At 30.8% G+C, this 14,197-nt stretch overlaps 1 protein-coding gene across 1 annotated transcript; it reads right to left on the reverse strand.

The window, feature by feature from the left end:
- Nucleotides 1-283: 283 nt before the first annotated feature.
- LOC139508705 (dynein axonemal heavy chain 8-like) lies at nt 284-13,825 on the reverse strand. The gene is made up of 14 exons (XM_071296009.1): nt 13,719-13,825; nt 10,627-10,807; nt 10,037-10,142; nt 9,340-9,496; nt 8,263-8,462; nt 7,208-7,334; nt 6,651-6,886; nt 5,921-6,025; nt 4,765-4,878; nt 4,331-4,393; nt 1,971-2,209; nt 1,267-1,507; nt 795-994; nt 284-452 (listed from the first exon to the last, which is right to left on the reverse strand). The coding sequence occupies exons 1-14, from the start codon at nt 13,768-13,770 to the stop codon at nt 284-286; spliced, it is 2,190 nt and encodes a 729-aa protein (XP_071152110.1). The 5' UTR covers nt 13,771-13,825.
- Nucleotides 13,826-14,197: the final 372 nt, after the last annotated feature.

The raw sequence follows: 14,197 nt of genomic DNA on the forward strand, positions 1-14,197 counted from the left end.
AAGACCTGGAATATACAAAATAAAGTTATTTTTAATATTTCCTCCTTAGATTTCAAGTCTAACATCAAATAGTATCACTATAATTGATATTATACTGTTTTGTTTTTTGGATAAGTTTAGGCTGTTCCATTAAACCATACATGGTGTGCAGGAAAGGCACTTTGAAAATAGGGTAACCATTTATAGACATACATGCAATTTTATAATTTTTTATTTTCATTGTACAAAATAGACGAGATTTCAATATAAATTCCATGTGATGTACCTTTTTATGGAAAATCCCTTAAGTTTTATTTACCTGTGGTAACTGTTTAGCTATGTCACCACCAACAAATACAGCTTCAAGATAGACCCATAAGTTCTGTACCACCAACCAGTTCTCCAATATATCTGTTGTATTAGACAGCTTAGCTACCCATTCTTGAATAGTCTTCTTAAATGGAGCATTGTATCTGAAATTTAAATCAATAGCTTATTCTTTTTTGGCCAGACATAACAGGATAGGTTAAAATACCTGAAGGGACATAACTTATTAATGGAAGTAATAGAAATACATGACAAACTTCAAACCGCATAAATAGCTTTTACATCCACTTCATTTGAAATCCGGTGTAGAGTTTTGTAAATGGCAATCATACCCGACCCTTAACTTAAATATGTGAAGAAAAGACTTGATCTTTACCTTGCCAACACATGTTTAACAAAATCTGTAATACAAAGCTAAAGGAATTACTCGAAATAGGATTATCTCGATTGCACACGAGTGTAAAAAAAAAAACTAACTATTTTCTTACCTATTACTCAATAGAGAACTCAAAACCATTAAACTGTCTTCCAAAAATGTAATGATTTCTGCTGTTTCTCCACCTTTCAGTAACAACTCCCCTCTAGTTTTAAAATTAGCGAAGGACAGTGTACGACCATTCCAATCATTGACAACCTGTGATAACTTGGCCTCTATGTCCTTTTCTTTAACAGCTGAGATACAAACATCCTGTTAATTACAATATTTTCTAATTTTTTCATCATGGACTAACATTTAAAATTACATCAACTTTCTTTCTATCATTTTATCATTAACATAATTAACATTAAACATCTGAAAATATTCAGCATTCTGATATATTCTATTTAAAAAAATAATAAAACTATCAAATGTTTGTATATATATTAACCTATATTATCAATGCAATGTTGAAAAAATAATAATAAGCTGTTAGTTTTCCCTCGTCAGAAAATATGAAAAAATATCAAGTGAATAAATACCTCAATATCTTCTTTGTACTTGAGAAGAGGAGCTTTCATGATATCTCTTAACATGAAGTTTTCTGAATCTAGATCAAAAGTATGACCAGTAAGTTTAGCTATTCTTTCCCAATGTCTATCCTTCATGGCTTTATTAGCCATCAATTCTAACAAAGGACAAGATTCACTGAAGTCATCTATTTTCTTCTTTAATTCAATAAAAGCTTGCCAATCCTTCAATGCTTTAGGAAGCCTTCGACATCTACAGAAATATTTTCATTAAATTATCAGTTCAATTAAAAGTGTGCCTTCCAATTCATTTATCTTCAAAGATAACAACTGGAATAAAACAATTTTATCTGAAAACACTTACATGTTAGAAAATGCTGGTCTAATAACAGCAAAATCTTTAGGTACTTAAATTAAATATATCTTTAATGGTTTATTGTTAATAACTATATTATCTGAAATTATTCACATTTGTCTTATTTTCATCTTATACCCACAATCTATACCTTATAGAATAACATAACGCTAGAAATATATGGAGTTCATGTGTTAACCGAACATGTTGTGTGTTGTATGATAGTTTAGAAGGTAACAATGAATGTGATTATACTTTCTTTTCATCAATGTTCATTTTACTTAATATCTATAGGTCACACTGCAATTTTAAGGTACACAAATGTGACAAAAATATTTTTTCAAACTAAGTAATATCATACCTATTTTGAAGATCATTAAGTTCTGTATTAATTTTCTCAATGTCTACTTCTGTCCAGAGAATATCATAATATCCATTAATAACTGACATGACAGAACTGTATAGACCATACAACTTCTGTAGCAATCCAAGCTCTTTCTTTATCTTCATTAAGGTTGGATAATCCGTCACAGGTAAACCAAATAGTTGTTCTCCAGCAGAATATATACCATACTTGTTATACAACTCATCAAACTGACTCTGAAAATAAAATTTAGAGATTCATTGTAACTTTTATTTTATTTTTTAAACACCTCTTGATTTTTTCAAGGCAAATTAATAAACAAACATAGAAAACTGCTTTTTTTTATTTATACATGTATTGACTCTCAAGCAAATGGATGTTGGAAGGTAGTTTGGGTGAAGGGTGAAGTAGTCCTTGAGGACAACTTTTATCCTTTTAATACTTAGAGTGGAAGAAATGACAGAAATGGTTTTCCATAGACTACTGTAGCAAGTAATCTTCTTCCACTCTAAGTTTGATTGATTGTTGAATGATATTAGTGTGTCCCTGACATCCTTCGATATTCGATGTGTTGCCGACATCCTTTTTCATTTTTTTTTTAAATAAGATGTTTTTCGACCATAATGACGGATATTTGTGAGTAACAAGTATTTTCCCCGAGTACAATAAAGAATTCGGACATGTTCATTTGTTGATAAAGTAGGCGGTTCTTGATAATCAAGATGTTGTTATGAAAAATTTTGCCGATATCCTGCATGTTGACCTAATTCCTAAAACTTGTATCGAAGTGTTTGCAAAATTGAGATAACGAATAATATTGAGCGATGGCTCATTTATTTTCCTACTTTATATAGTCTTTGGTGGACTATTTTGTATAATCATAACCCTCATATAACTGGCATAATAAGTCAAATTCTTACCTTGAAGCGACAAAATGGTGGTCCAATTTCAATCGCCGACACCCTGCGGGATGACGTAGATTCCCCCCCTTGAACTTTGCACAGAGTTATCTATTTCAAGGCTCTATTCTACTAAAAACACTAAAGTAGATATTTTGTTTTGGTCTGGAACAATTTTGTACTTCTCACTTTATTGCTTTACATTTGTCAGTACAGAGTTTAGCCCAACTCTCAAAATTATAAAAACAAATATGCCATTTTATGACAGACCCATATTTTCAGATCTTATTTTAGTTCTTTCAGTCCTTAAATTTTACTAAAAGGCAAACACATTTTTAGATAACACTTTATCCTTGAGTATAATTTGTGAAAAAATAGTGGAGTTACACCCACTTGAACCAATGGAACCCATGGGAGGCAAAAACATGAAATATGTCGCTATTAAAGTTGCTTTTTCATTAACATCAACATATTTCTTTTTTCATATTAAACTCTTCATTATGCAACTACCAACCAAAAACTAGGTCGTTATCAGCAACATTAGAAACAAAACTTGCATTTTATAAGGGTGAACAAAGGAAAGATTATAGTAATAGTGGCAGGACACTCACATTGATTTTTAAAATGTGACCAATATAGCATTGGTTGAATATTTTTAGTGTTGTCAATGGCTAACCGGCTAACCGTTCAAACGACTGAATACCAAATACCAAAAACGCTAACTGGTTAACTGGACTTTTTTCAATTTTTATATAAATTTGTATTGAAATCATTAAATAGTTTTGTTTTCTTTAAAAATTATCGTAGTAGTAATTAGTTTAACAGATCAATTGTCCAGTATATTGATTGCTATTGTTAATCCAAAAATATAAAATTAATTAGAACTTGTCTCTCAACTAGGGGCAAGATTTTAGGGAAACATAATTAGTAACATGTTCTTTAACAGTAATTTTTAATCAGTAACACGATTAAATTTTACGATTTACTTCATTATTTTATTTTTGGTCTTATATTGTGTAGACCTTCATCTGAATGTGCAAACGTGAATTTAATTAATGTATACTTGATGGTACAAATATCAGGATTAATCAATTTGAATTGTTATTTAAATAGTTGATACCGTGTATTTGATTAAAAAGTCAAACTTCAGGAATCCTCACAGACAAGCCTATTAATACCAAAGGACAAACTTCAATTCATCATATTTTAAAAACGTAAATGTATGACTCGGATGGAAGGAAGTCACATTGACACTCATACCAAATCTTCTTATATCGATGTGTAAGGTACTATTGATAAGGCCTTCAAACATCAACTTAAACTACCAGTTAACCGGTCGAACAATTATATGAGTAACCGGTTAGGCAAAGTTGTACGATTTGACAACACTAATATTTTATGCATTGATAAACAATTAGTGCCAATAGATCACTGTATAATGACATACAGCTTCCTTACCTGAAAAACTTGGAGTCTGTCATTAGCTTCATTTGGTGATATGCCTTCACACATTGGTCCATCCTAAAAAAATGATATAATTATTCACTGTAGCTGCTACAGGTTGCAACAATGAAAACTAAATATGTTTTCTGATTAAATTTACTTAATGAATTGAATATTTGTGCTTCTAAGTTATACCAGCTGAATGGCAGCGCCTCACAATATTGAATCTCTTTATATTTTTTTTTTATAAAAATCTTGCATAGTCACAAATTAAAGTAATTTAATAACTGAAAATCTCAAATCTGAACAATAGTTAACAAAATTTCATCTTCTACTTTTCTTGTTCTATCTTTATGTCTCTCTGCCCATTTGAGTATTATAACTATATAGTTGAATTGATTTTCAAACACTATCAATATTAATGAGTTATTTTATAATAATCTACGTACTACATCATAATTTTCAGCAAAGTCTGCTGCATCTTTGTGAAAGGTTTCTACTGAGGTCAAAAGTTCACTTTTGAATCCAGGCTGTACTCTTACTAATTCATCTTGGACATGGTTCTAATAAAAAGCATCATTATAATCATCATAAGTACATGCATTTCTATACTTCAAAGTTAAATATTATCACTTTCTATAAACAATACAGGACATAGATCTACAGTCTGCAGTAATTTTGTGACCTAGTGATAAAAGTCAAAAGATTTAAACTGTATTTAAATCATTAAAACTAATTGACTCAAAATAGCCGTAAATTAATTACAAAATGTACTCCAATAAAAGAGATAATATAATTTATGGCCAAGAACAAAGGGTCTACTATATTAAATTATAACCTTAACCTTCTTTCAGGAGTTTTAACATTAGTTTGGAATACCCTGTGTAGTAATGGCAAACAGTTAAACAAACTACCATCAAACTCAAAAGCGGTACTCAAAATATAGAACAGACACAACTTGAAAGAGTTAATCTTACAATCATAGAATGTGTTTTTTGAATTGTTCACCCAAGATCATAATAATGGATTGGTGTTGTACATACAGTGACAAATATTACCGCACATTAGGATGATACTATGTTAATGCAATGTAAAAATAATGCCTGTTATGTAATAGACAGAAATGCTTAGTTTCATTTTGAACATGTCAGTAGGTAACAGTTGTGAGAAGACATATCACCTAGTAGGTGAAGTTCCCCACTATCAATTATAATCAAAATTGATTGATATTAAAATGTTCTATTATTCTATTATAAATTTCAATAATATATATGTCAAGGTCTAAAATATGAAGTTACTCTGTTCAGTAGAAATTGAGAGATAATAGTTTGACAGAAATTTGTAATGAATGAATAGATATAGATAGATATATAACATGGAATGTTATATAGCCCCAACTCCTATAAATGTGAGGGTCTCTTATTCTTTTTTGTAGAATATTCATTCCTGCAATCTATATGTGCTGGCTTTAAAATATTCTTTTGTTAGCCTTTTATCACCAATGCACGTTTCACTATAAATGAGATGTAAAATAAAAGTTTTTAGGCTGTTTTCTCCAACTCAAAAATGAAGAAATTATTAAATGTCACCAGAAAGTATACTTACAGCACTTCTCATTAGCTTCTGGAATGAATATCTCAAGGAATCTACACGATCATTCTCTTCCTTGGGTACAGTAACTTCAAAATCATTCAAAATAGCATACGACTCCTAAAAGGAATGAAAGAAGTGACAGATTATTTTAGGTTTATTATCAATGTAGTTGATCTGGAGTTTTCTCCAGCAATATCAAGGAAATATAACTCATAAAAATTATAGCATAGCTGACTAGAATTAAACTGCTCACAAAGACTTGTTTCCAACCAATAACCTAGCAGTATTGGGTAATCAAAATGGAACAAACAATTAGAGAGAGAGAGAGAAAGAGTCAATGTATCCTTCTGTTAAACTTCAATGTAATTTCTGATGAGTAATATGTACTGTGAGCTATTGTCCACTAATGTCATCTTAGTTATAACATTAGTTTAAAGGTAGTGGATGAACAATGGATGCTAATAACATCACACAAATCTTTTACCCCCTCCCCCTTTTTTTGAGGATCCTTGCCTCCTGGACAAAGAACAATGATCTGACATCAGATATATTTGAACAAAACAATTATGATCCGAATGGAAATTCAAACAAAGGTTAACGCAAAACCTTTTATAAGATTTAATCCCTAAATTGTTGCATATTGTAACTCTAAATTGAACTTGTCGATATTGATCACTATTTATATTTGAAAAGATGTTGAGAATCGTTTCCAACAATGCATCAAAACCAACATATAATTTACCTCTATAGGACCAAGTGACATATCCAAATGTATTTGATTATTTCTAATGTCTGCCAAGGCTCCCATTGACTCTCTGACATCTTGAAGGTCTCTGATTGGACGAGCTAATCGTTTGCTGTAATCATCGACAAAGGATAAGACCTCGTCCATTTTAATTCTAAAATTGTTGTTCAATTCTTTCCCAAATAACAGTTTCCATGCCTTGATCTCAACTCTCAAAGCCAATTTCAACTTTTCTGAAAGCATATAATGAATACTTTCATAAATGTTATTCACTCACAACGAGCCATAATTGTTGGAAAAAAATAGTGATATATACAACCTCATTCAAACAGAATATTTAAGGAAAAATTAAGTTGACTGTTTTTTAAAGCTCCAAACTTTATCAAATCTCTGTCAGTATTCATATCTTCAATGATTTTAGAAAGACTTGATGAGATAATTTAGATCTAGTAAAATAATGTGTTTCTGAAAAACAAGGCCAACTACTTTACATATCAATTTAAACAAACAGGTCTACCTCTTAGCCTTATAATGGGTAATGTGTATCAAATTACCTGTAAATAGTTCAATAGGACCAACAACTTCCGAAGCTTGTATGTCATCTATGTTGTCTTCTAATTTCGTGAACATGGCTACTTTAGCTTTATATTCGGACAAAATTGGATCCGTGGAAATAAACTCCTACAAATTAATATTAAAATAATTAATATTAAGTCTATAACTGTAAACATGAGATAAATAAGATAAAAGTTGAAGGAAGCCATCTGTTGTTCCCAACTTGTTTCAGCTAATATCAGAACATGTCCTCTAGCTGTGACTACCAATCATGCTGAGAATCAACATTTCACTCGAAGATGTATTTCCCTTTTTGAATCAATATTAGTTGGCATAAACCAAGACTTTAAAACAGTTTTTGACCTTGAGCTTAAAGTTAGAAATTCCATGTTTTTTTTATTTATGAATATTTGAGTAGTGAAGAATAATGAAAAAGTCATAAAAGCTATCAATTATCTCAAAGCTTTTCCAAAAACTAAAAGCTGACACACTTAATACCATTATGAACTTAATTTAAAGTCGACACACCTAATGAACTTTAAGAGAGGCATCTTAAAGTCTAAAGGAGTTAACCAATGTTTCTCCCTACATCAAAAGTTAAATAATATCCTCTTTTCACCAAGAAAGTTATTTTTTAAAACAGAATAAGATTTGGAGAAATTAATAAAGACATTTCACATAACTGTTATATGTAACTTACGATTCTCCTACATTAAACAATCCTTGTGCAGGTATATTTTTTGTTTAAAAGGAATGTGGTTCAATTGAATGATATTGAACACAATTTCTATATTCAACTTCAGCTGCATTATGAATATGTGTAATTAATCAAAAAATAAATTCCTCAGGCAAGTCAGATGCACAGCACATTGATAAATGATGTTATAAAGGTTCTGGTAACTGATAATTAAAACAACTACGGTCGCAATAAAAGCCTGATATTTGCCAATACTTTCTTTCCAGGAAATGTTCGGAACACAGTTTATTTTTCAATGTGAATTTTTTGGGGTACAAATTATAGGGTATTATAACTTGTTTGACAGTGCAAACTTACAGTTACAGCTTCTTGTCTGTCCTTTTCCCATAAAAAGGAATAGTCAGAATATCTCTGCAAGGATTCTAAGACATCTGCTTTCAATGTACTGATGGCGGATGACATCATCATAACATATTTTGTTACATCTTTATTCTCAGCAATGCTTTTGTAGAAATTTTTCTTGCCAACTGGAGGTGCTTTCAACAATGCACCAACATCTGAAATGAATCTAACATGTGTTAATAAACAGAAAATACTTTGAAATTAAATACAACAGAAGGTTGTACTTTAAATCTCATTTGGAATATGGAACATAGACAGTTTATTCTCATTTGTGATATCACACCAACTGCAAAAAACTACTGATTTAAAAAAAAAAAACAAAAAAAACATGTAGATACCCAAAAACAATGTACCTTGGTGCTGAAGTAGGCAGGATATAATCATAAAATCTCTTCAAAATTATCAAAATTCTATTTTTTTTTTCCAAGAAAAAAAAAAAAAAAAAAAATACATTGTAGTATGCTCAATTTGCAATGGCAAATACATATTGCATATTCAGCATAAACAAGTGAAACTGTGAGCTACTGCTCACTGAAGATACCCCCCCCCCCCCCCCCCCCCCCCCCCCCAAATACTTGAAGGGAAACAGGAAGTTGTTGAGCGATGAATCTGAAAACCCATCACAGGGTAAAGCTCACTTATATAAAACCTGAAACCAAATTTTAGAAATCCTTGTAATGTAGTCCCTGAGATAATTATGAGGAAAATTTTTCAACTTTGATGTCATTTGTACAATGATGCAAGTGTTTGATAAACAGGAAGTTGTTGCGTGATGAATCTAAAAGCCAATCACACAATACAGCTGACTTATATAAACCCTGAAACCAAATTTCAGAAATCCATTTAATATATATAGTTCCTGAGAAAAAAGTGAAGAAATATATTCATGAGATGGACTGACGGAAGGATGGACAGACAAAGGTAAAACAGTATACCTTAATTTTTTTAAAGCAGGGGTATAAAAAAAGGCCCACACAGATATTTTCCAATATATTTTATGTGAAAAGATATTTTCTGTGCACTATAATATACCTATTTCTGTGACATTCATATGTCTACTATTGCCTGTGTTTGGGTTTTGCTCTTCTCTGTCCTGTCCCCACTGATAAACTCCTTTACTAATATCAAGGGTACGCTGTGTGGCTTTATTTAAGGCTTGCTGAATATCATCCAATCCTGGTTGCATTACCTATAAAAAGTAATTCTACACTAAAAAGTCATTATCATAATCTTTCAAAAAATATTTCTTCCAATATTGAAAAAAAAAATTTCTCATACAACATCATTAATCTTAAACATGGGTTTCAAAAACATTGTCAAAATTTTCCTACACTGAATTTATTTTTACTTATAAATACTTATAATACTACAACATTGGCCCTACATAAATTAACAAACTGTTGAGAAATCTGGTGATCTCCTCTATACTTAATATGGAATATTTTAAATTATCAATCAAGTATATAGAAAATTTTAGAGATGTTCTGGTAAACTCATTTCCCTCTGAACAAGGCATTAAATACTTTAAGTTTTAATCTTTAATGTGCTGGTGCTTTAATAGCTAGAATCTGTCAATATGTAAAGAATATTTATATACAAATATCTAAATATACAATGAATTACTGATTTCAGTAATCTGGTCTTAAAATAGTTTTTTCAATCATTCTTTCCAAAGAATATCCGGCCATTCAGACAATTACAACTTTATACCATATAACCTAGTACCTACCACATTGGGAATACAAAGTGTTATATCAGCAACAAAGAATGGAACTCTACTGTCATTCCATCCTCCAACACCCTCATCAAAATGTGAACCACCACCTCTTCTACCACTAAAACAAAACAACAAAAATTATAAGCACATACATAAAATGTAGGATGATTTATAAACAAATATTATTGCAATAGTATATTAAAATGGTTTTATTTAGAAATACAAATAGTTTGTATATGCTTAGGATTAATATTTTAGGGGATACAAATTTCTAACATTTGTCAGACAGACATATACTTGCTTTTGGATTAGGGACTTTCCATTTTGAGTTTTCATCCGTGTTCAGTATTTTTGTGATTTTACTTTTTCCCCCCAACTAACCCACTTTCAAACAAATGTCAAATTGATTTGTATTTTGTACTCCTCATAACTGAAAAGTCATATTCTGTAATATCAACGTCATTGATGAAAAGCTCTTAATTATCAATAGAAAAAAAATGAACACTAATATTAAATGTTTCAAAATTCATTTTGGGGTTTAGTATTAGCAGCATGCAATTTGTATGAGCCTGGCACATGTTTAATTAAAGACTAGTTTTTACCTGGAAAAGAAGCGTCTCCTCATTGTATCTAAGGAATGTCTGGTAGCTTTTAGAAGAGATTCTACTAATCTATTGTTGAAGAAATCTTTCAGTTCATCACAAGCTTCCAGTATTGACTGTTCATCAGTAGAGTCTTGGTCCTCTGAATTCTCTGGCTCAGGAGTTGTATTGCTATCATTTCCTAAAATTAGAAGCAAATGCTCAGTTTTGACTATAATCTACTTTGCTGCTCTGATAATATCTGAGAAATAAACCGAGATGTTAAACTTAATTAAGATAAATGGAGCATCATGAATCTTTCAGAATACTCTTCTTTAATTATAAATGTCATTTTCTTAGAAATATATTCACAACAAAATTAAAACATGTCTTAGTTAAAGTTTGAAATAAAAAAGTTGCTTAGTTAAAGTTTAAAATATAAAAGTTGCTATCTTTTATAATCCACGTTGTTATAGAATTAAGCAATATTGGAAATGGGAGGCAAGTTTTTTAGACTAACAACCCATAAGATCAATTATTTTATTTTACTAATATTTTATTCTTCTAAGGAATGAATGAATGATTTTATTCTCATAAACTAGTACATAGCTACAGAGAAAATAACAGTTCATATATAATACATATTTTGTTTCGCATGTGTGAAAATAAATAACATAATGATTATAATATTATTACAGTTCCTCTAACCAGGAGGACAGACTTTCAATGATATATATCGTATAAATCTACACAATTTTTCTAGGTCTACAATATTTTCAGATGAGAATACATTTTTAAATTCAATAATGTTAGCATTTTGTTTACAATAATGTGGTAAATATTTTTCTCTTTCAATGTTAAAACAAGAATGTGTCCAAAGTACACGGATGCCCCACTCGCACTATCATTTTCCATGTTCAATGGACCGTGAAATTGGATAAAAAATATAATTAGGCATTAAAATTAGAAAGATAATATCATAGGGAACATGTGTACTAAGTTTCAAGTTGATTAGACTTCAACTTCATCAAAAACTACCTTGACCAAAAACTTTAACCTGAAACATGCACTTTCATTTTCTATGTTCAGTGGACCGTGAAATTGGGGTCAAAAGTTTAATTTGGCTTTAACCCTTTCAACGCTATACACGGCATATGCCGCGATGACGTACGCCGTTCGCCACTGCTATTCGCGGCATATGCCGCGATGAAAAAGGATTTTTCATAAGGACTCTTAAACCATTCGGTTTTCATTCGGGTTCTCTCTAATTTTTCCTCGTTTGAATCTAGGATATGCAAGGTCTCATTTGCGCTTGAAATCCCGGCAATTTTTATAGTAAAATCATGCAGTAGAAGGAAAATAGAAGGAAAATAAAAACAAATATTTTGACAAATGCAAATGGCGGAAATCGGAAACGAAGCTGTAAATATGGAAAAATTTCAGCATTTCCTTGGCGAAACTTACAACGAGGATTAGTTAAAAGGTTTCTTGTTATCTCAATGTGTTTATTACATAAAATTCGTGTGGGAAATATGATTTGATCGATCATTACGAGACGTAGAAAAAGGGGGGAAAACGGAGGTTGACTGAAATTTTTTAGGACGGAGCTATTTATTTGTGCCACGATTACATCAAACGTTATGTATGGTACAATACGCTACGGAATCGGGCAACTGGTGTCTTCTTTACAATATGGCAGATAAAACAACAAAATAAATGAAGACTAAAAGTAGTTTTTATTCAAAATTCAACACAAATGTAATAAATTACACCTTTTACCTGTTAATTACCTGAAAACGCAGGTAACCTGATAAAAATTTCAGTAAAATAATTGCCTAACATTACAGTTCATGCTCTCCTGAGCATTTTTCATGCAATAACTTTCTCTGTATCTCATATAATAAAAAAGATACAGCAGTCTGAAAAGGAAAATACTGTTCTAATGAATGTACTAAAAAAAAATGCAGCAGCAGCAGCCATTTTTTCTATTTTTTGTGTAGCGTTGAAAGGGTTAAAATTAGAAAGATCATATCATAAGGAACATGTATACTAAGTTTCAAGTTGATTGGACTTCAACTTCATCAAAAACTACCTTGACCAAAAACTTTAACCTGAAGCCGGACAGACGGACGAACAGACGAACGGACGCACAGACCAGAAAACATAATGCCCCTCTACTATCGTAGGTGGGGCATAAAAATTGCATGACAAAATGTAGTGGAATTCATCGCCAATATCTCTTGAGCTGCAGAGATGACAAGACCTTTGCAAATGCAACCACCTGTATTTAAATAATTTGAGTGACTCCCATTTATGTCAGGTATTGTTTCAATATCAAGTAAATTTTTGTGATATTTAAGGGTAAATAGTCCATATCAAATAAATATGTTGACATAAAAATATGATATGTGCTTAGGACTATTTAACTCCATAAACTGCAAAAATTGCTACTATGAGTTATTTTTGTTTTCATGTAAGCCCAAACAAAAATGTATGCATGTTTACTGTTACATGCTGAAAAAATAGGGTATGTATGGATTTAAAAATTTTTTTTAATTTTTTTAGTCTATGGAGCAACATTGTGACTTGTAACAGTGCTGAATAAAAAATGGTTAAAAAAAATGTAGGATGGGGGTACAAATCAAAGTTCTTGAAAGCACTGAATGGTCTAAGATTGCTTCAATTTATCAGTGGGAAGTTAAATAAAATATTGCATTGGTAGTAGTTGATTTAACAGGAATTCTAGACAAAGGAAGATAACTCCATTTTTTTTTAAAGATGACTTTAACAATGACATCATTGATATTTTTAGAACATATATTAGATTCCTGCACCTTGCACAATTTATGTAATTTTCTTGACAAGTTTAACACCATTTTGTGCCTTGAATATCTGAGCATATATTATATCGTTCAATTTCTGGAAATGTTCACGGATAGGACGTATAGGATGTTATGATCAATGCACTATATTTTGTGTATCAAAAAGGTAGTGGATAAGCCTTGGAAGATTTAGATATCAAGTCAGTCCCATAAGGTTTGGTTGCATTTCATGCAATCTTTACCTAATAACACACATACTTTTCTGTTTGGCCTACTAAATTTAATTTCTACCTTCTGATGATGTATCTGATGTTTGTCCTGACTGAATAGAATTTTGATCCATTTGAGCTCTTTGAAGAAATATACGAATCAGTTCTTTTCACTGCATCTTCTATTACTTGGCTCATTTTGTTGATTTCAGTCGTCATAGCTCACAATACACCTTGATAACAAACAAACGAGACAATACAATGTTGAATAACAGTTTTTATCACAGTTTGATTACTGTAAATTCAGAAATTATTGCGTACATTTATTATTGCAATTTTATCATTTTAGACTTAAATGCAATTTTAATTTTTATGACTTTGAGAAAAATCCTGTTTTTATTCAAATAAAATATTTCAAAATGTGAGTTTAAATTATTGCGGTTTACAACTCGGTCGCATTTTTCCCCATTATAAAAACTTTGAAATATTTTTGAATTTACAACAGTTAGTAGTTTTTCCACTATGTGCATTGATTGGATCAGTGTAGCAGGCCTTTTACAA

This window comes from Mytilus edulis, unplaced genomic scaffold, assembly GCF_963676685.1.
Source record: "Mytilus edulis unplaced genomic scaffold, xbMytEdul2.2 SCAFFOLD_1889, whole genome shotgun sequence".
Lineage (NCBI taxonomy): Eukaryota > Metazoa > Mollusca > Bivalvia > Mytilida > Mytilidae > Mytilus > Mytilus edulis.

Bases quoted from the DNA above. Each gene is read 5' to 3' on its own strand.
- LOC139508705 (XM_071296009.1), bottom strand. From the start codon at position 13,770: ATGGATCAAAATTCTATTCAGTCAGGACAAACATCAGATACATCATCA. The intron at 8,463-9,339 runs GTATATTATAGT...GATTCATTTCAG, and splicing joins TATGAATGTCACAGAAATAG to ATGTTGGTGCATTGTTGAAA. The intron at 6,026-6,650 runs GTAAATTATATG...CATTCCTTTTAG, and splicing joins TGTCACTTGGTCCTATAGAG to GAGTCGTATGCTATTTTGAA.